The 25,404-nt window shown below is 66.4% G+C and overlaps 5 protein-coding genes across 5 annotated transcripts; 2 read left to right on the top strand and 3 right to left on the bottom strand.

Moving 5' to 3' along the window:
* Positions 1-628: 628 nt before the first annotated feature.
* EMIHUDRAFT_101558 (hypothetical protein) lies at positions 629-1,602 on the bottom strand (the record flags this gene model as incomplete). Its single annotated transcript, XM_005774094.1, has 3 exons — positions 629-1,063; positions 1,107-1,406; positions 1,462-1,602. The coding sequence occupies 3 exons, from the start codon at positions 1,600-1,602 to the stop codon at positions 629-631; spliced, it is 876 nt and encodes a 291-aa protein (XP_005774151.1).
* Positions 1,603-1,948: 346 nt separating this feature from the next.
* On the bottom strand, positions 1,949-2,698 carry EMIHUDRAFT_101557 (hypothetical protein; the record flags this gene model as incomplete). The annotated part of the gene is made up of 1 exon (XM_005774093.1): positions 1,949-2,698. One exon carries the CDS (start codon positions 2,696-2,698, stop codon positions 1,949-1,951), a length of 750 nt encoding a protein of 249 aa, XP_005774150.1.
* A 4,467-nt stretch (positions 2,699-7,165) lies between these two features.
* EMIHUDRAFT_421555 (hypothetical protein) lies at positions 7,166-11,843 on the bottom strand. Its single transcript, XM_005774092.1, has 11 exons — positions 11,208-11,843; positions 10,915-11,060; positions 10,662-10,864; positions 10,147-10,547; positions 9,933-10,110; positions 9,789-9,792; positions 9,608-9,677; positions 8,611-8,815; positions 8,360-8,523; positions 8,075-8,308; positions 7,166-7,774 (listed from the first exon to the last, which is right to left on the bottom strand). The coding sequence occupies exons 1-11, from the start codon at positions 11,757-11,759 to the stop codon at positions 7,268-7,270; spliced, it is 2,664 nt and encodes an 887-aa protein (XP_005774149.1). The 5' UTR covers positions 11,760-11,843; the 3' UTR covers positions 7,166-7,267.
* A 7,685-nt stretch (positions 11,844-19,528) lies between these two features.
* EMIHUDRAFT_435686 (hypothetical protein) lies at positions 19,529-22,583 on the top strand (the record flags this gene model as incomplete). Its single annotated transcript, XM_005774091.1, has 3 exons — positions 19,529-20,210; positions 20,283-20,622; positions 22,529-22,583. Coding segments are annotated over 2 exons (726 nt in total), but the record flags the coding sequence as incomplete, so codon positions are not given.
* Positions 22,584-23,145: 562 nt separating this feature from the next.
* EMIHUDRAFT_435682 (hypothetical protein) lies at positions 23,146-25,355 on the top strand. Its single transcript, XM_005774090.1, is given in 4 exon segments — positions 23,146-24,050; positions 24,123-24,690; positions 24,803-25,297; positions 25,310-25,355. 3 exon segments carry the CDS (start codon positions 23,164-23,166, stop codon positions 25,154-25,156), a joined length of 1,809 nt encoding a protein of 602 aa, XP_005774147.1. The 5' UTR covers positions 23,146-23,163; the 3' UTR covers positions 25,157-25,297; positions 25,310-25,355.
* Positions 25,356-25,404: the final 49 nt, after the last annotated feature.

Below are 25,404 nucleotides of genomic sequence, written 5' to 3'. Positions count from 1 at the left end.
CACCTGCCCCGGCGTGACTGGCACCAACCTGCTCTCCGCCGGAGGAAATGGAGAACCGGCACATCGGCGGAAATCACACCTGCTTGAACCTGCCCCGGAATCGCTCCTACATAGGCCTAAAGGACTGCACGGCGGCGGAGGCCATCGCGCGCGGGTGCACACTGGCGACCTCACCCAGCAGCGATGGCGGCTGCGGCCCCGTATACTCTCGGTACCTCTATGCGGACACCGCGACGCATCTCACAAGCTTCGCCGCGAACGCCGTCGACACCAATAAGACGATTCCCGCCATGTCTCGAGCCGGCATCATGCTCTAAAGGCAGCGGGGAAGTTGCCAGTGTACGCCCGTTCCTCATCACAGGCATCGAAAGCTTTGGGCAAGGGGGGAATCGGGACCCTTGGGGGCATTCCCGGAGGGAGCACTTGGAGTGCGCAGTGCGGTCATTAACCTCACATCCAGGGCGGGGGAGCGCTGCAGACTGCACCAGCAGCCTAAAATAAAGAAATAAAACATACCACCCTGCACAAGAAGATCGCAAGGGCGGGGACCTGTTCCTTTTTACCCATCTCACAGTAGAGAGGTGTCCGTTTTTATTTATTTATTTACCAGGGAGGGATGCAGCCTGCATCAGTAGCCGAGTAGGCGGAGGGTTTGTACCGAAAAATACTTTTCTGCGCTGGCGCGGCGTGACGCCGCTCGGCTCCGCTCCTCCTCCGCCTCATCTGCTGCTGCTGCAGCCGCCGCTGCCTCCCGCCGCGAGCGCTCTTCCGCCTCGTGCGCACCGGGGCCACCCGACGCCAGCCCCTGCTCCAGCAAGGCCGCCGCCGGGCGCCGCCCTGGGATCTCCTGCAGACAGCCTTCGACCCACGAGCCGAGCTGCTCGCTCGCGGACTTGCCCTCGGCGATCGCGCGCTGCCGCTTTGCCGCGTCGAGCGCCACGTAGCCGATCGTGCGGCCGAGCAGCAGCTCCGCGAGGATGCACCCGACCGCCCAAACGTCATCCGCCGGCCCGTACCGCTTGCCAATGGCCTTTTCGGGCGACATGTAGGCGTCGGTGCCCACCTTGGTCTTGGTGCGCGAGCAACGGGAGGGAGGCTGAAGAGACGCACGCGAGCCCAAAGTCGATCATCTTTGCGCGGCCCGTCGAGTCGAGCATCACGTTGGCTGGCTTGAGGTCGCGGTGCTGCAGGTTGAGCGTGTGCATGTACGCAAGTCCCGAGGCGACCTGCCGCATCAGCGCTGCAACCTCGGGCGGCGGCGGCGCGGCGGCGATCTTCTCGGCGAGGGAGCCGCCGGTGAGCAGCTCCGTGACGATGACGAAGAGGCGGCCATCGTCGGTGTCATGCCAAAAGGCGTCGTAGAAGCGCAGCGTATTCTCGTGCTCGATCATCGAGAGTAGGCGCGCCTCTTTCTCCAAGCCGGCGCCGTACGTCCAGCTCCTCCGACTCGATCATCTTGACCGCGTACAGCCTCGCATCGATCCCAGCGACCTTGCGCATCCGGTAGGTGACGCCGAAAGAACCCTTTCCGAGCCGCGCAGCGAGCTTGTCCTTCTGGCCGGGAGGCGCGTCCGGCTTGCGATCGTACGCGTAGAGCGACATCCGCGAGCTGCGATCCGGCTCTCTTATCCATACTTTAGTGTCACTCGGAATCCATAGTGTCACTCATATATGGAGCCACGACATCGCGCCGCCCGGATCCGAGAGATGATCGCGCCCCGGGCGCCGCCCAGCGGCGGCCCCCGGCCCCCGGGTATCGCCTCGAGGCATTGTTTGAGCGCGTGTGTCCATCGCGCGGTGCAGCCCCCCCGAATCGATAGCAACACGCGGCTTTATAATGCACCCATAATAACACACACGACGTGTGCGTGTTTTCGAGACCCGCCCATCCCTACAAAGCTTTGAGAGACCCGGGTGGGAGAGGGAACAAGGAAGGGGTCGTGACGTCTCAAACGCGCTCGATGCTCGGCTTTGAGGAGCCCTTCTTGATCCACGATCTGGACGAGCGGCGCTCGGAGCGCGGGCGCGAGTGGCGCGATGAGCGCCTCGTCGATTCACGGTCCCGGGGCGTGTGCGGCAGGTTGTTGTGGCCCGGCAAGCCGACATCGCCGTCGCCATCCAGGTCGACGCCCGTCGTGGTCTCGAGGGCGTTGATGCGATCCTCGATGCTCAGGATGCCGGCCGGGCTGTTGGACTGAAGCGCGGGCGCCGCGGCCTTGGAAGGGACGGCGGGCGCCTCGATGTCACCTTCGCTGTTCCGCTGCTCGGCGGTGCGGATGCTCGACGGCAGTCGCGTCATCAGGCGGGTGTAGAGCGAGGGCGCCGGCGTCGTCGGAAGACCACCGGCCCGGCTGCCCGCCTCCTCCAACACCACAAAGTCGCGGCTCACCGCCGGCGCACCCTTTCCCACCATGAGCCGCCGGGCAACGCAGCTGAGCACTGCGAGCGCGACAGCGGCGAGGGAGACGTACATCCAGAGCGAGCCCGTGCGTCCATCTCCGGGCCCGTCGTCGCTGCTGCCGGCCGCCGAGCCGTCTCCGACAGAGCCGGGAAGGCCAGCGCGAGGCATCGGCCCGCTGCACTCGACGCCGGCGGAGGCAACCCAGTCCACCCAGGCGGCAGCGTCAATGCCGGGAATGGGGCGCCACCAGCAGTCGCGCGAGGGATTGATCAGGTCAATGGGGTCGGGGAGGTACATCACGAGCGATGAGAGGGGAGCGGGTTGCTCGGTCGATGTGGACGTGCGTACAGCAAGTTTCGCCTTCCTTGGCCTTGACACGTCGTCGGCTTTCTTCCCCGGTACGTGACGGGCGCGTTGGGCCCGTGGTTATTTCCTTTCTTCCGCCTGTCCCGAGGCGGCCGGTGGAAGAGATGGGGGACTCGGTCGATGACGCGGGGCGCGTCAATCGTTTGCTCCTAAACTGTTCTTTCATTCATGATGTCATTGTCAAGCAAGAAGCGGAGAAGAAGAGAGAGAGAAGAAGAGAGGGAGAGTTTTGTTTGTTGAGAAGAAGTGGCCGTAGACGTGCGGCCGCCTCTGGAACACACAACGTTGATTGACACACAACGCGACTCACTCGGCCCGCTCAAAGATGCTATTGGAGCCGCGGTCCGGCGCTGGTGCAATCTCGACCAACGCGGGGTCGGCTGCCTCGCTCTCGCACTGCGCCACGGCTTCCTGTACCAGCGAGTCGAGCTCTCGCAGCTTGTACAGCTGCAGCTCCTTGTCGGACTGGTTGGTGACGGTCACGTCCGGGCTTGCCAGCGTCTCGATCGCCTCGTCCACGCTGCGGCTCGCCCACCTACGCGGTAGGTTATGCGGAGGTGACAGACGAGCGGCCTGAAAGCGCACATCACCCCTTCAGAGCGGCGTTCACATCATGATGAGCTCGGATGCCATCCCCTCCGTGGCCTGGTGGATGGGGACGACGGTGCAGCGCCGCTCTGCGGCGGGCGCCGGCCCAAGGCCGCCTCCGGCGGCCGCCTGCAGGTGTACCGCGTAAGTGGAGCTCCATGTAAGGCCAGGTAACCCTCGCGACTCCACGTCCGAAGGCGTTGAAGGCCCCGTGCGGTGTGTGTGTGTGGTGGTGGGGGAGGGGTGGGGGTGGGGGTGGCCGCCTGCATGCTGCACCACGCCTCAAACTGCGTCCTGGAGCGCGGGGAGGAGGGCGAGAAGCGGTCTAGAGAGGAGGAGAGCGCGAGGCGTGGCCGTGTGGCGTGCGCGCCAGAAGCGTGAGAGGTAGGAGAGCTCCTGCAGGATGAGGACGGAGCAGCCGAGGTAGAGCAGGTTGACCTATGTGCGGGGCAGTCCACGCCCAATAAGGGAAAGGGGCTTCATCTCGCGCCTAGCCAGGAGAGACACAAGAACATTCTGCAGCATGCGCTTGAAGTCGACCTTCTCCGTGGGCGTCCGCTCGCCCTGCGGCATGCACCAGTAGTCGTACCAGACGAAGCCCACCTGTTCACAGTGCGGCGTGCGTGAACAGCATCTATTCACGGCAGTGCTCAAGGCATACCAGGCGAAGCTCACCTCGACGCCGGCCGGGCTCTGAAGGTACTCGCGGATCGCCCGCAGCTGGGCGCCGCTCGCATCGGGCGCTTCGGGCTGCTCCCAGCGGTGGCTCACGGCGAGGATCTCGCCGCGGTACGCGTGACGCCCGTAGGCGAGGTGCCGCATGAGCACTCGCCGCTGGATCCACTCCGGGTGCGCTGCCTGTATCTCCTGCAGCCGCGGTAGCGTCGTCTTGTAGCCAGCCTCGTCGAACCGCCCGGAGCGGAGCACGTCCGCGTCAAGAAAGAGGAAGGTGCACTGGACGCCTTGCATCTCCAGCGCGGCGTCTGCCAGCGCGCGATTTGTCTCCTCCAGCACCCGGTCGCGCTCGCGCCGGCGTTGGGCGGCGATGGCGCCGATAACTGCTGCGAGCACGACGAAGAGAACGGTCATGCCGAAGGTGAGACTGAGCATGGTGACCGCAATCCAATCGGCACTGTTGAAGCCAAAGATGGTGATGGCCTCCTCCTTGCCGGAGCGCTCCTCGATGTTGAGGAAGATGGAGCACCAACCAGCCAAGACGAAGTTGACGAGGAGCACAAGATTAGTTGCCTGCAGGAGGGGGGGGGGGGAATAGAGCGAGTGGGTGTGCACTAGGAGCGTGAACGATTGGCTTACCACGGCAAGCGCGTAGTCCTCAAACTTTCGATACGGCTGCGTGGCCGCCAGCGCCGTCAGGTAGCAGGAAGAGAGCAGAACAGCCACCACGAGCCGAAGAAAGGCGCGTTCCTCTCGGATTAGCAGCACGATGCCGTTGAGAATCAGCTTGCGCGCCAGCTCTAGCGCCTCCCACCAGAAGAAAGTCGTGGTGTACTCCTGGTGGAGGAACGCCGTGGCCCGCGTCAGCGGGGAGGAAACCTTGGCCCGCAACGGCGTGTAGCAAGCAGCGAGGAGCGAACTGTAGAGGATCAGCGAGCCACCCACCCACACCCCGGCAAAAATGATAGCGCGGTCAATGATGGACTGGTGCTTATCGGTAAAGCACTCGATGCTCGCGTCACGGCGCAGGTAACTCACCATGCGGTCCGGGTCATCATACGCCTGTGTGGGAACGCGGGGCTGTGTGAGGAGACATCTGATTTTGGCGTTTGTGGCTAAGGCAAACAGCGTCGCCTGGCAGGACCACGCGCCGAAGATGTAGGCGTTGACCCCCGGCACACATAGGAACACAAGCACAAGGCTGGCTGGCAAGAATTCGAGGAGGCCGAGGCCCACCTCTCTTGGCCAGAGCCTCTGGTGTGGAAGAGGCGCGACGTGCCAGCGATAAGCCCGCAGCGCGACGCCCGAGAGCAAAAGGAGAGCGATGAGGCCCACAGGCAAGAGCGTGACGGCGAGGAGCTCGGACGGTCCACACTGCATAGCAAGAAGGGCCTTGGCCCAGTTGAGCGAAATCCAGTCGTTCAGCCTGTCGGTGGGTGTCATGAACTCCTCCGGGAGCTGCGCTGAGTAGGTGCCGTCGAGAACCAGCGCCACCTGGTAGAACCCCAGCAGGATCTTGAGCTTGGGCGTGAGGCCGAACGTGGCGAATACGGCGACAGCGCGGTCGGCGAAGCGGAGAAGAGGGCCGATGCATGGCTTGCGTCGCAAGCTTGTCGTTGAGTAGACCCACGCCGCGATGGCGCACGAGACAAAGAGGCCGACGAAGAGGGCGACGATGTTGCCCACGATCACCGCGTCTGAGGGACACTCCTCGCAGGTGTCGCCGCCGACGAGGTAGTGGTTGGAAGCATCGCAGAGCTGGCACTCGGGGCCGGTGAAATTAGTGGCGCAGTAGCCGTCGCCGTTGCCTCCCGCCTCGGGGCCGCCGGCGCAGCGCGTCTTGCGTGCCTCGTCACCGCCCCCGAAGCGGCCGCACTCATACAGCACGGTGCTGGAGGGACTGGCACGCCAGTAGCCGGCTGGGAGGAGGATAGATTCGAGAGTGGTGCCGGCGCTGCAGATGGCGTTGCGCGGGCAATCCTTACAGTACGTGGTCGGGTTCCTAAAGATGTCGTAAGGGTCGGCGCTCGAGTTGCTCATGTAGAAGCCCTCCTTACAGATGGCGGCAGCGACGGCGGCGGCAGATGGGTAGGGTGCAAACGGCGGCAGCGACGGCGACGGCAGCGCGGGCGAGAGCTCTGCGGTGGCCGAGAGACCAAAGGCGGCGAAGAAGACCATCATTTCCGGTCTGTCGAGGTGTCTCACGCACCGATTTTTTCTTTTCCTGTGCTGCTGAAGATAACCGAAGCTGTCAAATCATTCGGCTGGTAGCTTCGGGTGAGTGATCAATCACAACCGCGCAAGAGCAGTATCTGCCGTCATACGCCTCAGCGGGCTCACTCAATCAACAACAAAACCAGTCGATTTCTTCGGCGACTACCTTTACAACAAGGCGAGAGAGAGAGAGAGAGAGAGAGAGAGAGACTTCTCTCTCCTTTACAACAAGGCCCACCACCGGCGGCCCCACGACGGCAGCGTCCTCGCCGCCTGGGCGGACGCGATGCGCGCCCCGGCCAACGCGCCGGTCGTGCACGGTGACAAGGAGAAACCAGAGCTCACCCGGCAGTACAACGAGGGGTACAAGGTCGACCTCGCAGAACCCCACGCTGGGCCGGGAGGATGCGATGAAGTGAATGAAATCAACCTCTGGACGCCCCTCCTCAAGACCTCCTCGACGGGCGTTGGCAACGCCTCGAGTGGCGGCACACCCCCTCCGTTGGCCACTCCTACGCCTTCGGCAACACCGAGGAGAAGGCCCGCCGCCTGAACATGGGCTGCAAGGCGCGCGGGCAGCCCGACCAACCCTTCTCCCAGGTCTCCCACAAGACCGGCCACGGCTACGTCAAGGCGCATCGCGGTTTCTACCACGACGCGATCTTTGTCAAGCGCAACAACTTCAACCTGCTGCTCCACGAAGACGTTCGGCGGCGGCTTCTCGCCCACCGCCGTTCTCAAGCTGCGCCGCCTCGCGCGCAAGGTCGCGCGCGGCAGCGTTGACCGCACGGCCTACTCGCCCAAGTACTCGCTCTCTTTTATGTCCCACGAGTCGGTCCGCGTGCCTCCTCGTGTCGCGCATCGTTCTCTCACCCATCCATAAACTCACTTTGGCCTCACTAAAGCGAAGTAGCGAAGCGTCTGAATCCTGAATCCTCAGATTTTAGATTAGGACGCTGTGGGCCCTCTACCCTCACAGATCACAGATCACAGAATACGACAACGCAGGGCGCGGTTGGCGGCTCATCGCTTGCGCGACATCGTCCTTTGCTTCGTCGCCGACGCCACCACCTTGTCCTCGACGCGCAACCCCTTTCGCCTGCGCACGCCGTCCATCAGCTTGCGTGCTAGATTGATGGTGGGCAAGTCTCCGTCGTCCAGCGCCTCCTGCTCCTCCTCGGTCGCCACCACAAAGAGCGGGTCCTGTGGCAGCGCCTCGTAGTGCGAAAAGACGAGCTGAGGGTGCGCGGCGCCCGATGTGTTCTTGCGCAAATCGTTCGCGAAGCCAAACGACTCGACCACCGGCAAGCTCGCCGAGATGAGGAAGAGGTCCGTGCCCTCACGCAAGTCCTCCGCCAGGATCTCGCCGCGCCGCTTCCGCAGCACGGCGTACATGCGGCCGAGGATCTCCTGGTCGCATTGGACCTCGCAGCGGTACACCGGCTCGAGCAGCCGCGTGCCGCAGCGCAGGAAAGCGGCGCGGCACGCCTCGCGCATCGCGGCAATGAGCTGGCCGGGCAGCGCACCAGCCTCGGCGGCGGGCTCGGCGGCGGCGGGCTCAGCGGGAGGGTCGGCACCGCCGCCGCCCCTGCCTGTGATGCCCCTGCCTGTGATGCCGCCGCCATCCCAACCGCCGCCGCCACCGCCGTCCGCCTCGTCGCTCCAGCGGACCTCCTCGACGAGAAAGACGGCGCCTAGTCGCGGCGACGCGGGTGGGGACGGGGCGCCGCCCGCCGCCTCGCGCGCGAGGGGAGGGGCCGACGCGCCGCTCGTCGGCTCGTCGCACAGGGGGCTAATCGCGGGTAATCTCGGGTAATCTCGGGTAATCACGGGTAATCTCGCGCCGCTCATCGGCTCGTCGCACAGGGGGCCCTTTGCCACGGCGAGCAGGAAGCCGGACACAAGCGACGTCGCCAACTGGCTGCCCGCCGTGCGCGCGAGCGGGCTCGTCGGCACCTCCATCGCCTCCGCGGCTTGCGCGCTGCAGACGAGGAGCGTGTCGAGAGGACCCGTCCCGAGCAGCCGCGCGCCGGCCCAGCCCGCGCCGCCGCCGCCTAATTGACCCTTAACCAACCCTTACTCAACCTTGCATTCGTGTACAGCCCAGCCCGCGACGCCGCCGCCGATGGCGCTGGCATCGAGCGCGTCGGAGACGTGGCGCAGCGCCGCGGCCTGCGCCGCAGGGAGGAGGTCGAGCGGCGGGAGGCAGCTGTGGCCGCCGCCGAAGCTCGCAGCGCCATCGCGCAGCGCCGCCGCCGCGGAGTCGGGAAGCCGCGCCGCTCGGACGGCGAGGGAGGCGTGCCTAATTCATTAGTCCTTCATAGCTCATCAGTGGTTCATGTTCATGTAAGCCGCGCCGCTCGGACGGCGAGGGAGGGCGTGCCGGCCGGCGGTGGCGGCGGTGGCGCTGCCGTCCGCCTCTGGCGCCAGGCCCTCGCGGAAGGGGACGATGGGCGGCGAGATGGCGAGCTCGACCCCGGGCGCGAAGGTTGTGCGCAGGTCGTGGAGGCAGCGCTCGAGGTGCACCTCGCCGCACGCGCGCAGGACGAGCTCGCCGGTGGGGAGGGTCGCCTATCTCCCCGTATCTCCCCGTATCTCCCCGTATCTCCCCGTATCTCCCACGAGCTCGCCGGTGGGGAGGGTCGCCTACGCGGCAGCGAGAGATGGGGAGAGATGGGGAGAGATGGCGAGAGATGGGGAGGGTCGCCTACGCGGCAGCGAGAGATGGGGAGAGATGGGGAGAGATGGCGAGAGATGGGGAGGGTCGCCTACGCGGCAGCGAGAGATGGGGAGAGATGGGGAGAGATGGGGAGAGATGGGGAGAGATGGGGAGGGTCGCCTACGCGGGCGGCGGCGGCGCGAGGAGGGGAGGGGTGTGTGGTGTGTGTCCTGCGCGGCGGCGGCGGCGCGAGGAGGGGAGGGGGGGGTGATGTGTGTGTGTGCGCGCGCGCGCGTGTGTGTGCGCGCGCAGCTCTCGTCAGTTGCGGGGGCTTCGCGCCTCGAGAGCGGTTCGGCGCGTCTCGGCGGCATCTCTGAGGCATCTCTGAGGCATCTCTGCGGCATCTCTGCGGCATCTCTGCGGCATCTCTGCGGCATCTCTGCGGCATCGCGCCGTCTCGAGGGCGGGGTCCGAGTCGTCCAGCCGGCGGAGGCCCGCCTCGAGGGTCGGGAGCGAGCTGATGTCGGTCGGCTCGACAGCCACCTGCGGGCGAGGGCAGAAGGCGGCTCGGGCGAGGCTGCGGCGCGGGGGGGCGTCGGTTGGCTCGGGAAAGGCGAGCCGCCTGCACGGTCTCCCCATATCTCCCCATATCTCCCCGTATCTCCCCGTATCTCCCCACATCTCCCCATATCTCGAGCCTGCACGATGGGCGCCCCCGCGAGCCGCATCGGCTCAAACGGCGGGCAGTCCGGCTCGCTGGAGAGGGTGCCGCACCTGCGAGTCGGAATGCAGAGAGCTGAAGTCGGAGCCTCGGCGGAGTGCCCTCCCCCTAAGGTACCGTGTCCAGTACCCTACCCCAACATCACCCGAATCCTGTACGAGTACGCGGCTGCAGCGAGAGTACGGGTGAAGAGAGGCGATGTGCGGGCTCGGGGTGCCTCGTGTCTCTTCTCTGCAGAAGGTGCACCCCCGCATCGAGGGCCGTCAGAGATGAGATCTGGGGAGACGTGGGGAGGTGTGGATCTGCACCTCCACCATCTACGGTGCCGCGCTTCCGCACCGCGCCAGCCAGCCCGCCAACCCCGATGATGGAGCCTGCAGACGCTTGCGGCGCGCTGACCAGCTCACGCCCCATCAGCAGATAGAGGCGCAAGCTGTCGATCGGCAGCACCACGCCGCCGCCGCCCTCGCCGCCGCCCTCGCCGCCCTCGCCGCCGCCGGCCGCCGCCGCAACCAGCCGCACCGTGCCCCCGCTGCCGGGGCGGAGAGTGCCTGAGAACAGGCGCGCGAAGCCGACAAACTCGTCCGCCTCGTGCGCGCCCGGCACGCCCACCGCGTACACCATCTTTGCGACGTAGAGCACCAGCGGCGCACTCTCCGACGCGTCGCACGCCTCGATCGCCGCGCGCACGCGGCCGGTGCGCGGCTGCGCGGCGAGCGACGGGCAGAGCGACGGCAGCCGCGCCGCCTGCGCGGCTCGCGAGGAGGGGAGGTGCGCAGCGACGGCGCCGAGGAGCGAGCGCGCCAGCGGCAGCCACGCGCTCATCACGGCGCGCACGGCGACCGCGCCGTCCGCGTGATTCAGCTGCTGCGGCGGCACCGACAGCCCGAGCGAGCCGATCATCTTGGCGAGCTGCGTGGCGTCTGAGCAAAGGGAGATGTGGGGAGATATGGCGAGATGTGGGGGGATGTGGGGAGATGCGGAGAGATGGGGCGGCGTGCGTGGGGTGGCCTCGCACTTGAGGACGCCACGGAGACATGGGGAGATATGGGGAGATGTGGGGAGATGGTGGGGTGGCCTCGCGCCTGGCTCGAGCAGCGCCGCCGCGTAGACGCGCCAGACCGCCCCGAGGACAAACTCGGCGAACATTGGCTTGAGCCGGCCCGACGGGTCGCTCGAGACCACCCGCTTCGTCTTCGGCTGGTAAAAGTACTCCCCCCACAGGGTCCGCTGCAGCGTGCTCTCCTAACGACCAGCTCGTCAATAGTGAGTTGACACTCCTCCTTCCACAGGGTCCGCTGCAGCGTGCTCTCCTTGAGGCCGAGCTTGGCAGCGTACTGCCGCGCAAACGCGGCGAGGTCGAAGGCCCACCCGTGCGCCGCCGAAGCGAAGAGCACGTTGCCGCGCGTCGGCGAGAATTGGAGCTCGCGCACCCCCTTCTCCACGCCGCCGCCGCCACTGCCGCCGCCGCCACTGCCGCCGCCGTCACCGCCGCCGTCACCGCCGCCGCCGCCGCCGCCATCGTCGCCGCCGCCGCTGTCACCACCAGTGGCCAACGCGGCGGCGGCGCCGCCCTCGGCGACGAGGCGGTCCGCGGTGTAGAACTGGCCCGCGATGGCGTTGAGCTGGCCGAGAATCCGCTTGATGTGCCCCCACGCCTCGATGGGCGAGAGGCGCAGCTCGGCGACTAGCCGGTCCATCTTGTTGAGGACGAGGAGCGGGGTGACGCCCTCGTCCCACGCCTGCCGCAGCACGGCGGCGGTCTGCACGCACACGCCCTCCACCACGTCCACCACCAGCAGCGCGCCGTCGCTCAGCCGCACCGCCGAAGAGACCTCGGAGCAGAAGTCGACGTGGCCGGGCGAGTCGATCAGATTGACCCGCAGCGGGCTCGCCGCCTCTGCGCCGCCGCCCGCCGCCGCCACCTCCTCCGGCTGGTATACCAGCGCGATGGAGGACGCCTTCATCGTGATGCCGCGGTCCTGCTCGTCGTCGCGCGAGTCCATGTAGCGCAGCTGGCCGGCCAGGCGGCTCGAGATGATGCCATTGCTCGCGATGAGGCCGTCGGAGAGGCTAGTCTTGCCGTGGTCGACGTGAGCGAGGACACAGACGTTTCGCGAGTCAGGCCCGTTCATCTCGAGGCGTGCAGCGCCAGTGCGAGGCCTCCAGGGACCGACGCGAGTGCAGGCAGCGTCCGACGATGGCGTGAGGGTACGAGGTGCCCTGGACCGATTTACGCCCCGGCGGGGATGGATTTGCGGGTTTCCCCGTGCCGCGAGACTTGGGCATGTATCTCCCGCGATGTGTCGCGGACAAACCCAAGTAGACGCCCCTTGGGCGGGTATCTTACTTTACACAAGAAGCGTTTGTGCCCCGTTTGTGCCGCGTCCCGTGCCCCCGAGTTCATTTTATTTTCTGGAACTATAACACATCGCTCTGCATCGCCGTCTGCTTCCTCGTCCTTAAGCCGCTCAAGGAGAGGTACCCGGAGGTTGTGCCGAAGTGCATCGCCGACGACGCCCACGCGCCGACCGTCGTCCGCGAGGCCGCCGACATCGAACGGGCGGCGGAGTGGTGCACCGCCTACGTCAAGCTCTCGGAGCGAGAGCTCAACCTCTCCGCGAACGCGCGCAAGTTCAAGATCCTGCAGTCGCGGAAGTGGCAGGACACGGAGCTTGACGTAGCGCGCTTCATCAAGCTCTTCCCGTCGCAGATGCACGAGGGAAAGCGCAAGTGGCCGACGGTGTTGCGCGACGCGCTCCGAGTCAACGGCGTCGGCGTGGGCTACGAAGCGGCAGCGCGCACCGGCATCGCCATGGACAAGGTGCGGGCGCACGAGATCAAGCTGAGGGTGCTCGAGAAGCTCACGCCGGCGCTCGGGCGGCAGACGGCCGAGCTCCTCGGACGCTTCACCCTCAAGGCGTCCACCGCGCTCAACCACGTCGCCCGTGGCTGCGAGCCCTCGGTCACGCGCGAGCCGCTCGAGTACGCTGGCGAGACGCAAGCGCAGCTCTTCCGCACGCTCACCGCCACCAGCCCCTCTGAGATCCGCGACGTGCAGCACGACGCCAACCCCGCCGGCCCGACGGAGCGGCGGTGCGAGGAGGCGATGCACCTCTCGCAGCGGAATGGCGGCTTCGGCTGGGCGCACCCACGACTCATCGCGCCGGCCGCTTCGACCGGGCGCGTGCTCGACGTCCTCTATCTGCTGCGGCGGCTCGAGGACGTGTCCCCATTGGTGCCGCCCCCGAACGAGTGGGCCACGTCCGGCGTGCCAATGCTAGCGGAGGCAATTGCGTTCATCGAAGAGCTTGTGAGCAATTCGGCGGGCTTCGCGAGCGGCCCGGACAGTGACGCCGACGACTGGAGGTCCCTCCGCAACAAGATCGTCGCGGACGACGGCTCCGTCGACTACAAGGGGATCGAACAGGTCTCGGGGCGCCACTTCCAGCACGTCGCCAACAACGCCCTGCAGCAAGACATGTTCGACGCCATCGTCAACGACCCGAAGGTGCACCCGGCGACGCGAGCGCACTTCCGCTCGACGAAGCAACTCGGGGCGGGCGCGGTGCTCGGCATCGACGTCGTCCACAAGGACGTCGAGCTGAACGACAAGGCGTGGCTCCACGAGGCGCAGGGCTACCTCAACCACCCCAAGGGCGCCATCACCCTCGCCACGCGCTGCGTCGGCGTGGGCCCTAACTCGGTGTGCATCTACCACCGCACGAGGCTAACGGGATGCGTCCCGTGCGACATCGGCGACGCGCGAGTGCCGCGCACGCTGTCGCTCTTCGAGCACCTCAACGGCACGCACTGGGATGGGTGCAACTACGGCGGCTGGCTGGCCACGGGGCACACATCCCTCAACACCCACGTCACGAACGTCGCCCGCGCCTTCGGCGCCTCGGCAAAGGTCATGGAGGTGAGGCTCGGCTGCAGGGACCCGACGCGGGCGCACGATCCGGACACCAACCCGTACCAACGGGGCGACGGCGTCTTCGGCAACTATGCAGAGTCGGCGCGCGCCGTGGTGTACGACGGCACGTGCGTCACCGCGGTGCACCATGACAAGCTGCGCCCGCTGGCGAGCGGCAAGCGCCTAGCCACCGACTACGCCGAGGCGACGAAGCGGAAGGCCAAGGCAGCGGCGTGCGACGCCAAAAACTGCGACTTTATGACATGGGCGGCGAGCACGCGTGGCGGCATCGGGCACGAGGCGGCGACGTGGTTCAACACCAACTTCGACATCAAGGCCGCTAAGGCGTCCTCCGACAGCGAACGATGGCGGGTCAGTAGCGAGCGCAAACGCTTCCTGCAAGTGCACTCGGCCATCGTCGCGAGGCGCAACGCCGCCATCTTCGACTACAACGCGTGGCCGAAGATGGGCGGCGAGATGCCGCGGGCGCCTCGGGAGCAGTATGAATAGGGACGGGCGAGGGAGGAGGGGCGCTAACCACGGGCGACTACGAGTCGAAGGTTCGAGGACGACTACTCGCCGCCTGGGTCGTTTGGGGCGCGCGGCTCCGTCGAGGACCGGGCGCGCTCCTTACCCGGCGCGGCGTAGGTCTCACTCTGACGTATAGAGGGGAGGCACGGACAACAGCCCAATCCATCAATTCCACTCATCTGCCGGTGCTTGGCCCCGTGCAACAGCGGTCCGGCAGGCTGCCCCCAAGGCCCCCCGGGCCGCTGCGGGTTTGGGAGTTATGCTTAGGCACAGCTTCGGCGATGGCAGCCCCTCTCTGGGGTGTTGCATAGGCGGGGAGTCTCCCCCGCTGGTCTCCTCCTTCCCATTTTTTCTTTTCTTTTGAGAGCAGGACGCCGGGTTTGTCTTGTATGTGCATGTCGGGCCTGGGTGTGTGTGAGGGGCAGAGGGGCGGGAGCGTGCGGGGCAGAGGCCCAACGTCGGGCGGCTTGTCGGGGTCCGGAGCATTCGAGGGGGGAACGAGGAGGGGAGAATGGGCGGTCGGCGTCGGGGTAGCAGGCTGCAGGGCGTACGGGGTAGCCGTCACTTTCCTGCCTCACAAGGGCGGGGCTGTCCCGGAAAGTGAGAGACGCCGGGCAGCGTGGCGCATTACTGAACCCTCCCATACGTGCTTGTGCTTCCCCCTTCGCTGTCCCATCTCCTCATCTCTTTCCCGCCTGGGCGGGGCGGTGGGCGGGCGCGCGGTGCGGCGCGGCGTGTGCGTGTGTGCGACTGCAACGAAGGACCGCTCGCAGAGGACCATTGGGTTTGTACTATTAACAACGAAGGCGCTCTCAAAAAAAGAAAAAAATACACGAAGTGACGACGCTGGGCCTAACACCATCGCCCAGCGCCCCCTCTGTCTCATGAGGACACTTTCCGCGAATGCTTCACACGGCGCGGCGGAGGCGGCGGTGGCGGGGGAGGCGGAGGGCTTGCGCCTGCACCTCTCTCGCAGCAACAGCACCGGGTACAGGGGCGTGCGCAAGGAAAGACGCCGCTTCCGGGCGCAGCGCAAGGTTGACGGCAAGTCTGTCGCCCTCGGCTGCTTTGACACAGCCGTGGAAGCGGCGGTGGCCTATGCGCGGATGGTCGGGGAGGCGCCGGTGGCGGCGGAGGCGGAGGCGGAGGCGGTGGAGGCGGCGGTGGCCTACGCGCAGGCGGTCGGGGAGGCGCCGCCGGTGGCGGCGCAGGCGGCGGCGGAGGCGGCGGCAGCGGCGGTGGTGGAGGAGGCGGAGGGCTTGCGCTTGCACCTCTCTCGCAGCAACAGCACCGGGTACAGGGGCGTGCACAAGGAAAGACGCCGCTTCCGGGCGCAGCGCAAGGTTGACGGCAAGAATGTCGCCCTCGGCTGCTTTGACACGGCCGTGGAAGCGGCGGTGGCCTATGCGCGGATGGTCGGGGAGGCGCCGGTGGCGGCGGTGGAGGAGGCGGAGGCGGTGGAGGAGGCGGAGGCGGAGGCGGAGGCGGAGGCGGAGGCGGAGGCGGAGGCGGAGGCGGAGGCGGAGGCGGAGGCGGAGGCGGAGGCGGAGGCGGAGGCGGTGGAGGAGGCGGAGGGCTTGCGCCTGCACCTCTCCAGCCGCAACGGCACCGGCTACAAGTGTGTCTACAGGCTCACCTCTGGCAGCTTCGAAGCCAGTAAGTACGAGAACGGCAAGGCAGTCTATCTGGGCTGCTTCGACACGGCGGTGGAGGCGGCGGTGGCCTACGCGCGGGCGGTCGGGCGGGAGGCGGAGGCGGGGCCATCGTCATCGGCGGCAGAGTCAGAGGCGCCGCAACCAGCAGGCTCTGTGGCGGCAGCTCCTTCCGCCGCCACCACCGTCTCCGCTGCCTTCTCCGCCGGCACGTTTGCGGAAGGAGACCACGTCTCGTCGGCACCGGGGCGCGCGCAGCACGGCAGGTGCGCAAAGTGGTTCCCCGCGCGCATCGCCGCAGTCAACGCAGACGGCACGTACGACCTTGCCTACGAGGACGGAGACGAGGAGGAGGGAGTGGCGGCCGGGCTCATCCGGCCCGCGCAAACGCTGCCGGCCTCGCAGGCAGAGGGCAGGAGCCCAAAGGCACGCAAACTCGCGGAGCCGGCCGTGCCGCCGCCGCCGCCGCCGCCGCCGCCGCCGCCGCCGCCGCTGCCGCGGGAGGAGCTTCCAGAGCCGCCAGCAGAACCTGTGCCGCCGGGCTGGAGCGTCGAGCAGCGCACGACCTCCTCGGAGCGCACGTACGCCATCTACCACAGCCCGGCGGGGCTGCGCGCCGCCTCGCTGACCGACGCGTGGCGCAAGCACGACGCGGAGGCCGAGGCGGAGGCGCTGACGCTAAACTGGCTGGATCGGCTGCCGCCGCGCCGGCTCAAGCCGCTCTGCGAGGAGAAGGGGCTGCCGACGTACGGCAATTCGGAGGCGCTGGCGAGGCGGCTGCGCGAGAGCGGCGGTCTGAGCGTGTCGCAGCTCAAGGCGCTGTGCGAGGCGGAGGGCCTCGTCAAGCAGGGCACCAAGGCGGAGATCGCGCGGCGCCTCCGCGACAAGCTGCGTCGGGAGGCGGGCGCCACGGCTGCTCCCGAGGCGGCCTGCGCCACGGCTGCCCCCGAGGCGGCCTCTTCTCCGTCGGCCTCGGCAAGCGGCAAGGGCACCAAGCAATCCCACGACGCGTCGTCGTTTCGAGAAGCGCTTGCGGCGGAGGCGGCAGCGGCGGTGGTGCCGGAGGCGGAGGGCTTGCGCCTGCACCTCTCCAGCAACGCCACCGGCTACAAGGGTGTCTACAGACACCCCCGTGGCCACTTTCAAGCCACCAAGTGCGAGAACTGCAAGGTAGTCTTTCTGGGCTGCTTCGGCACGGCGGTGGAGGCGGCGGTGGCCTACGCGCAGGCGGTCGGGGAGGCGCCGCCGGTGGCGGTGGTGGAGGAGGCGGAGGGCTTGCGCCTGCACCTCTCCAGCCGCAACCCGACCGGCTACAAGTGTGTCTACAGGAACGCCTCTGGCAGCTTCGAAGTCACCAAGTGCGAGAACGGCAAGGCAGTCTATCTGGGCTGCTTCGGCACGGCGGTGGAGGCGGCGGTGGCCTACGCGCGGGCGGTCGGGGAGGCGCCGCCGGTGGCGGCGGAGGCGGCGGCGCAGGCGGCAGCGGCGCAGGCGGCGGCGGCACCGGCACCGGCGGCGGCACCGGCGGTGGTGCCGGAGGCGGAGGGCTTGCGCCTGCACCTCTCCAGCAGGTCCGACAATCGCACCGGCTACGTCGGTGTCATTGCGCGGGGACCACGCTTCGAGGTCTCCCACCGCCGTGTCTACCTGGGCCACTTCGACACGGCGGTGGAGGCGGCGGTGGCTTATGCGCGGGCGGTGGCGGCGGCCGGGCAGGAGCCTGTGGCGGCTTGCGCGCGGGCGGTCGGGCAGGCAGGATCGGGGGAGGAGGCGGAATTGGAGCCAACGGCGGACGAGATTGTGACGGCGATCGTGTGCGACGGCTGCGATGGCGACTTTGAGCTGCCGCCGGGGACGCTCGCGCCCGAGGGCAAGTGGTTTTGCGCGGCGTGCTATGCTCGCGAGGTAGCGGGGGCGCCTGCTCTTTCACCACCGGTGGCGGCGGAGGCGGCGGCGCAGGCGGCGGCGGCAGCGGCGGTCGTGCCGGAGGCGGAGGGTTTGCGCCTTCATCTCTCGAGCAGCAACCCGACCGGCTACACGGGCTTGGTCCAGCTACCCTCCGGGCGCTTCAAGGCGCGGCGCCGGGTGGGCGGAGAGAATGTCTCCCTCGGCATCTTCGACACGGCGGTGGAGGCGGCGGTGGCGTATGCGCGGGCGGTCGGCGAGTACCAGCCTCCGACAGTGGCTGCGGCGGAGGCGGAGGGCTTGCGCTTGCACCTCTCGAGCAGCAACAGCAGTGGCTACAAGGGCGTGTATCAGTACTCCGACGGACCCTACTCCACTTGCCGCTTCGGGGTGCGGTGCAGGGTTGATGGAAAGGATGTTTACCTCGGCAAATTTGGCACGGCGGTGGAGGCGGCGGTGGCGTATGCGCGGGCGGTCGGGGAGACGCCGCCTGTGGCGGCGGAGGCGGCGGCGCAGGCGGCGGCGGCACCGGCACCGGCGGTGGTGCCGGAGGCGGAGGGCTTGCGCCTGCACCTCTCCAGCAACAACCGCACCGGCTACAAAGGTGTCTACAGGCTCACCTCTGGCAGCTTCGAAGTCAGTAAGTGCGAGAACGGCAAGGCAGTCTATCTGGGCTGCTTCGGCACGGCGGTGGAGGCGGCGGTGGCCTACGCGCGGGCGGTCGGGGAGGCGCCGCCGGTGGCGGCGGAGGCGGCGGCGGAGGCGGCGGCGGCAGCGGCGGTGGTGGAGGAGGCGGAGGGCTTGCGCCTGCACCTCTCCAGCCGCAGCCCGACCGGCTACACGGGCGTCAACAAGGAAAGTCGCCGCTTCCGAGCGAGGTTCAACGAAATCCACCTCGGCTGCTTCGACACGGCGGTCGAGGCGGCGGTCGCCTACGCGCGCGCGTTCGGGGAGGCGGCGGCACAGAGCAAGGGCACCAAGCGCCCGCGCGACGCCTCGCTGGCGCCTGGTGGCCTCACAGCATCTTCTCGCGGCGTACCGGGCTCTGCCGAGTTGGAGGGCGGCGGGAGTAGCCGCGAGGAGTGGCTGAGCGTGGGCCCGTATGTCGGCCGGCGGCTGCTGCGGCGGCTCGAGGGCCACGGCGACGTCCACGCGGCGGTTCGGCTCTATCTGCCCGAGGTAAGATCGGCCCGAGAGATTCGCCGAGATTCGCCGAGATACGGCCTACTTGCTCGTGGGCGGAAACGACACACGAGACCGTGCTAACCGTCAGGCGGAGGACGAGCCCGCGCTATGGCGCATCGAGCACGACGACGGCGACGGAGAATCTCCTGGATCTGACTCTCCAAACGGCGTCTCTCCACACTCGCCTTTTGTGAGTAGGCGACGAGGAGGACCTCGAAGAGCACGAGGTGCGCGAGGCGTTGCAGCGGCTCGCCAGTCGCACCGCCAGAGGCGTGACCTTGTACGAGCCTGGCTCTGGCTGGCGGACCTACGATGGCGGCTCTCCGCAGAGCTCGGGCCTTCTGGAAGATGCGGTCGATGGCGACGAGGCGTTGTCCGTCGTCGCCGCCGTTGTAAGCGACGGCGACGGGTCCGAGGACGGCTCGGCGGACGGCGCGGAGTGGGTCGACGCGGAGGTCGTCGAGATGGAGGTCGACGGGACGAACGCCGACGAGGCCTGCTCGGAAGAGGCGGGCGGCTCCGGCCTTGTCCTCGCGCCGGGCGGCGGCGGCCGGCGGGAGGAGGCCACGGACAGACAGGAGTCGCGCGAGGGGGGAGCCCCGGCGGCGGAGGCGGCGGCGGAGGCGGAGGGCCTGCAGGCGGCGGCGTTTAGGGAGGCGCCGGAGCCGACCGTGGCGATGCCCGAGGAGGCAGCGGTGGCTGCGGCGGAGCAGGGAGCGGCAGCGACGGGGGTGGTGGAGCCGGCGGTTGCCTGCGCGCGCGCGGTAGGGGAACCAGGCGCGATGCAGGAGCTTTCGTCCAGCGTGCAGCAGCAGTGGCAGCAGCAGTGGCTGCAGCAACAGCTGCAGCAGTGGCATCAGCGGTGGCGGCAGCATCAGCAGCAGCAATTGGCCGCCGCCGTCGCACCCGCCCCCGCCGCTGCCATGAGGTCCTCAGCCACCAGCGCAGCCGCAGTCGCCGCTGCCGCCGACATTGCGCCGGAGAGGCTGCCGGCAACGGTGCTACACGAGGCGCCGGTGGAGGAGGCGGAGGGCTTGCGCTTGCACCTCTCCAGCCGCAGCATCACCGGCTACAAGGGCGTGTACGTGCAGCCTCGCTCTGGCCGCTTCGAGGCGCGTCGCAAGGTGGAAGGCAAGGATGTCTGCCTCGGCACCTTCGACATGGCGGTGGAGGCGGCGGTGGCGTATGCGCGGTCGGTCGCACTTGCCCAGCCCGTACATTGCACGCCGATCACGCGCCGCCCGGCCAGCTTCGATGCAAGGCTCAACGCGCTCGAGCGGGTGGTTCAGGCTCGCATGGCACAGGAGATGCCGATCTCCCCGATCACGCGTGTCGACCATTGCGAGGCCTCGGCCGCCGCCCCCACGTTCAGCTCGCAGGGCATCGCTTTGCTCGAGGCTGCATTTGCTCATGCAGCCACTGCCCACCCCCCCCCCCTCGCCGTGTCGAGTGGGGGTGGATTGTGATAGGCGCACACTCGCGGCCGTGCTGGAGGCGAGCACGCGGCAGGTGACGGTCTGGTTCCAGAACCGTAGGGCGCGGGGCATCCCCCTCCCTGACCCGCGCGCAACGCCAACGGGCTTTTAGCTGGGGTCCTGCCCCGCCCCGGCGCGGTCGCAAGCGCCTCAGGGCCCCGCCGTGGCCCGTCGGTGCGGGGAGAGAGCGAAACCAATAGAGCTTTTAATCTGAGAGAGATGTGCTGTGCGGTTGTGCGCGAGTCTCAGAGTCCAACTGACTCTTGAGACTCCATATCATATCTCTGTTCACTGTTGCGCGGCGCCCCTTGCGGCCCTGTTGGCACGCCGATAGCGCACGATGACACAACGCTTGAAAAAAACCATTCTGACGACAGACGAGCCGCCGAGCATACTTGCGTGGACGTTTCGGGCTCCTATCCCCCGCCCCGGATCCGTGGGCGATCGCACACGCGGCTGGGGGGCACGGCGCAAGGTGCCAGGTGGCGCTTACCACTGAAAAGGAGGTTTTGGAGCCCCTAAACGCGTCATAATAGCCGCACGTTTGCACTCGCCGTGCCTTGCCATCTCCGAGCCGCGCCCCCTCCTTCAGTTTTGGGGCGAATCGGGTGCCGAACTCGGCGTCAACAGCTTTGGCTCGACATCTTAACCATTTTGGCGAGAAACGCATAAGCCGCCCCAGCGAAATGGCCGATACGGCCGATTATCGGCCATTTCGCTGGGGCGGCTTATGCGTTTCTCGGGGTCGTGTGGTTTAGCCGGATATCGACCTGGTGTCCCGTGGGGAAGGTTTTGAGCTGCCCCAAAACGGAAGGGCACGTCCTGTTCACGCGATGGCCAGCCGTGGCCTGTGAGCCCGAGGGGTCGGCGAGAGTCGGCAGGCCAGCAGAGCCCTGGTCAATATTGGCTCTGACGCCGTGCCAGTAGTCGGCGCGCCGCGATCTGCATACCTGTTCGTACCTCTACAGTAGTGCGGCCACGTGTATTGCTGTTCGGCGAGCCGCGTTCCGCTCTCTCGACCGTGAGGCCAGTTGGCGGGCGCCTAAAGCGCCTGGTTTGTGCGTCGAGCGGTGAGCTCACAACAGACACCGTCCGAGCCCGATGCACGCCAGGCGTCTCATTCCAAGCCCACTACGCATTCCCACGCGCTCAGGCGCCGCTCGAACCCCACCTCTTTGAGCCGGTTACCCCGCGGCAAGGCAACTCGGCGCTCTCGATGTGCGCGCTAGGCAGTCTCAACGCCGATTATAGCCGAGCGCGCACGACTCGTAGGCGTACCGGCGTGCCACTGGCATACTACGCGACGGTGGAGGCGCGTGGGCTTGCTCAAAAGGCATACATCTGTCGGAGAGCGTGCTGCAAGACCTGATGTGCCTCCGCTCCAGGTGTGAGGCAGTTCGATGGATCCAGCCCAGCGACCTCTACGTGACGATTGAGGACTGCTCTTCCCCTTTGGCCGAGCCTCCGGTCCCTGCCACCGTGCACCTGGCGCCAGAAAGCTGCATTTACATCCCGCACGCGCGATCGGCAGTCGAGTTACAACCCGCAGCTGTGCTGTGTGCGCGCGCACTCGAAAGTGGTTCGGCGATCTCTCGGCGACCACTCGTCGACTCGCGCTCAGACGCGAGGTGCGTGCTCGCCCGGTCCCCCGTGAGGGGACTAGGCCATTTTTAGCGAGATCGGGGAAATCACTCTCATCGCCCGCCGCTCACGCTTCCCTCCCTCTCCCGCGCCGCCGTATCCGGTCCTAGCCTGCGATACATTGAGACCTCACGCCCCGCGACTTTCTCCCACGCTCGCAGGCGGGCTTATCTATCCGCCGTGCCACTCCATGCATGATCACCGCTGGGGGCAGCGGTGCTCGTGCGACTGCGGATTCGGCCTCACCTCACGCCCTCTGGCCTGCAGCTGCACGTTGCCGGGCGCCATTCTCGAGCCCTCTGGCGAATGGGCCCAAATCCGGGCTCTGAGCACGCCTACTGCTGACGATCTATGTAGCTAGTGCGGTGGGGTCTGGCGCAGGTGCGCGAGACCGTCGCCACAGGGGGGGACGCGCGATTATGTGGGCGCTCCCGAGGGGGCGAAACCGCGTGTTCAAGGGAAACCAGGCGAATTTCGCCCCCAAAATGGTCCTGAGCGGCTCCCACAACCTCCCCAACACCCGAGCTGCACGACACGACCGCTTGTTTGAACATTAGCGACACAGGTAATTAATCATGTGGGTTGTGTCATCGTGATAGCGCTACTCGTCGGTTGCGGCGCCCCAGCGGCCGGGGGCCTCGAAGCAGAAGGACTGCGGCCGCGCCTTTATTTATTTTTTATCAGCCTGTCGCTCCTTCCACCCGTTCCGCGCTGATTTCAGCAAGTGCTTCAGCCCCCATCGCGAGAGACACCATGCACCATCGCGAGAGACACCACCAAGCACCACCCACCCCACCCACCCCGCCCACCCACACCTGGCGAGTAGAGGCACACGCACGCTCTCTCGAGGTCTCTCTTGGACCAGGAGGACGCCAAGGAGAAAATTATTTAACCGCAGCGTGTCTTCAGTCCCTTCCGATTACCTAAGGCCGAAAAGGCGTCGCGTATCTCTTCTCCTCGCACGCAGACGATGAAGCAGCCCTTCCTCCTCGTTCTCACGCTCGCGGCGACCCACGGCGAGTCGGAGGACGCAGTCTCGAGCAAGACCTGCCCCTGCAGAAGTCTGTCGGGGATTCGCTGCCTCTTCTGCACGACGATCCACTTTCGCCTCGACTGCATCGGCGAGTGCTTTTCGCCTCCTCCTCCTTCTCCATCGCCTCCTCCATCGCCTCCTCCATCGCCTCCTCCATCGCCTCCTCCATCGCCTCCTCCATCATTCCAGGTCTGCGACGACATGTTCCCTTTTCTGGAAGGAGTCGGCCCGGACCCCCTCCACGTCCGTTGCAATGACATGTGCGCCAACGTCACCGCCGAGGAGCAAGACTCAGAGCAGGCGGCGATCTGCCTTGATCGCCACGACCACGAAGCCCCGAACTTGGGCGGCATCTTCTTTGCCCAACGCCCAGTGGACGAGTCGAAGCAGCTCGACAGCAAATACAAGCCCTACATGCCTACCCCATCGATCTGCAGACCGAATCAAAAGCGGACGGGTCCGCGCTGCGTTGCGGGCGGTCAGCTGGCACCGGACTCAAAGCGTGCGAAGACCTTGCGCAACACCCTCCTGAACCCACTGGTTGAACCAGTTGCCGATGCGCTCCTCTTCAAACCGCCATTCAACCAGCGTGTTCTCAAGTCAATCACACGGATCGTGCACAACGTCCACCCAGGTCCGGTTCCGTTCCTGGGGGCCGAGCTTGAGCTCATTGAAGATCCAGAGAAATTCAACGCCTATGTGGAGCAAAGCTACAACGGGAACATGGGCCTCGTGTTGGGGCAGGAAGATGTGATGCCACAGGAGCGCATGGCAAACATCTTCCAGAACACCTGGGCGGCGCAGTTCCTCACCTACGACGACGACAAGCGCACATACACATTCGCCTGCGACGAAACGGTCATCAGCACTGAACGGGACGGAGGAAAGCAACCGATTCTCGACTCACTGCTCAATCCCGAGTACGATTTCAGGACTTTCCGGAAGGAGGCGCTGCTTGCCGGGGGAGTGCGGCAAGGCAAGTGGCACTTCAAGATGCACGATGGAAAGCTGACGTTGTCGTCGGCCACCGACAACATCAATGGAGCCGCCCGCTACGAAATGACGCACTGCTTGCACAACGCAATCCAGTAACGCCACACGCTGCCTCTGCTCTGCAGCGCAAACGTGTCTCCTCACGCACGTTCTAAACCCGCGAATAGGTACTACCACATCGCGCTTCATTTGGCTTCTGGCACCCAATCCTTCGCCGCGAAAGACATTGCAACGGATCGTCCTAACGGCGATGCCGCCTGGCGCCTTCTCAACCCCGGCCGCAACCAATCCTCCAAGCTCTACGAAGTCGCCGAAGTCCTCCTGACCCAGGCACCGGTCATCTACACGCGCGCCATGACTAGCGATGACCTCCGCAACATGAAGACAAGGACGATCCTGCCCATGCTCGAGAGTCCGTGCAACGAATACGCAAAGCGCTACATGCCACACGGCGTCCCGCGAGCGGACGAGCGGCACTTCGCGGCTGCACTCGTGGATGCGCAGAAGATTGTGTGCAACGAAACGTACCGGATGCACCTTCCCCAAGCTGATCTGGACTCCTACACGAGGAATCTCCACACACTGCAGTACCCGGACAACGACAGGATTGCGTCTTACCACCCGGCTCAGACGGCTCGGTTGGTTGGCATCGAACACACCTTCACGTTTTCTCTCAACTTGATGTGGGGACTCGACCTGAAGGAGTGCACCGATAAGTACTGGTGCTGGGCAAAGGTGCACAACGTAGAAGCCCTGTCGCGGACCACTCAGTTCAGCCTGGCCCTAACGGACAGATGACAGCACTATCCGACAACACATGCTCATTAACTTGCCTCCGTCGCCTCAGACGTTGAGCAACTTTGCGGTGGCGGGCCTCGTCACCGTGATCGGCAACACTACGCGGAGCGAGTGCATGCGCGATGGGACCGACGAGAACGACGACGCCGACACCACTAGCGTGACAGCTGAGCTGCGGAAGGTCGCAGAGTTGCCCAACGTCCAACGCTCGGGGGACCCCCGGACGTATGAGTACAAGACGCAGCTCATTGACATGGCAAGCGCCCTCGAGCACCGTTGGGCTGAAGTCCAAGCTCAGAACGAGAAGCGGATGATGGACAAGACGCTTCTCTCCAACTTCGACTTTGTCCTCGGCAAGAACGGCGACAGGGGCTTCTGCCAAACGTCAACCACGTGGGTCTAAAGCCGCGCCAGATCACACCATGCGCTGTTCTCCCGCGATCGATGGCGGCTTGGTGGACACACCTGTGGGAAGTGTCACACTCTGCTCAGCCGATCGATCCCCCCCCACCCACTCGATCGATCACTGTGAGAACTGATAGAAGAGGGTGTTTAATAGATGGTGTTTACTACGGCCCGTTGTACACTGTGTTGAGTGAGTGTGAGTGTGTATGTTGAGCTTGTTCATTGCTAGATGTGTTTCTCGGAAGG

This window comes from Emiliania huxleyi (genome assembly GCF_000372725.1).
Source record: "Emiliania huxleyi CCMP1516 unplaced genomic scaffold EMIHUscaffold_32, whole genome shotgun sequence".
NCBI lineage: Eukaryota > Haptophyta > Isochrysidales > Noelaerhabdaceae > Emiliania > Emiliania huxleyi.
This window is presented reverse-complemented; position numbering and strand designations above follow the sequence as displayed.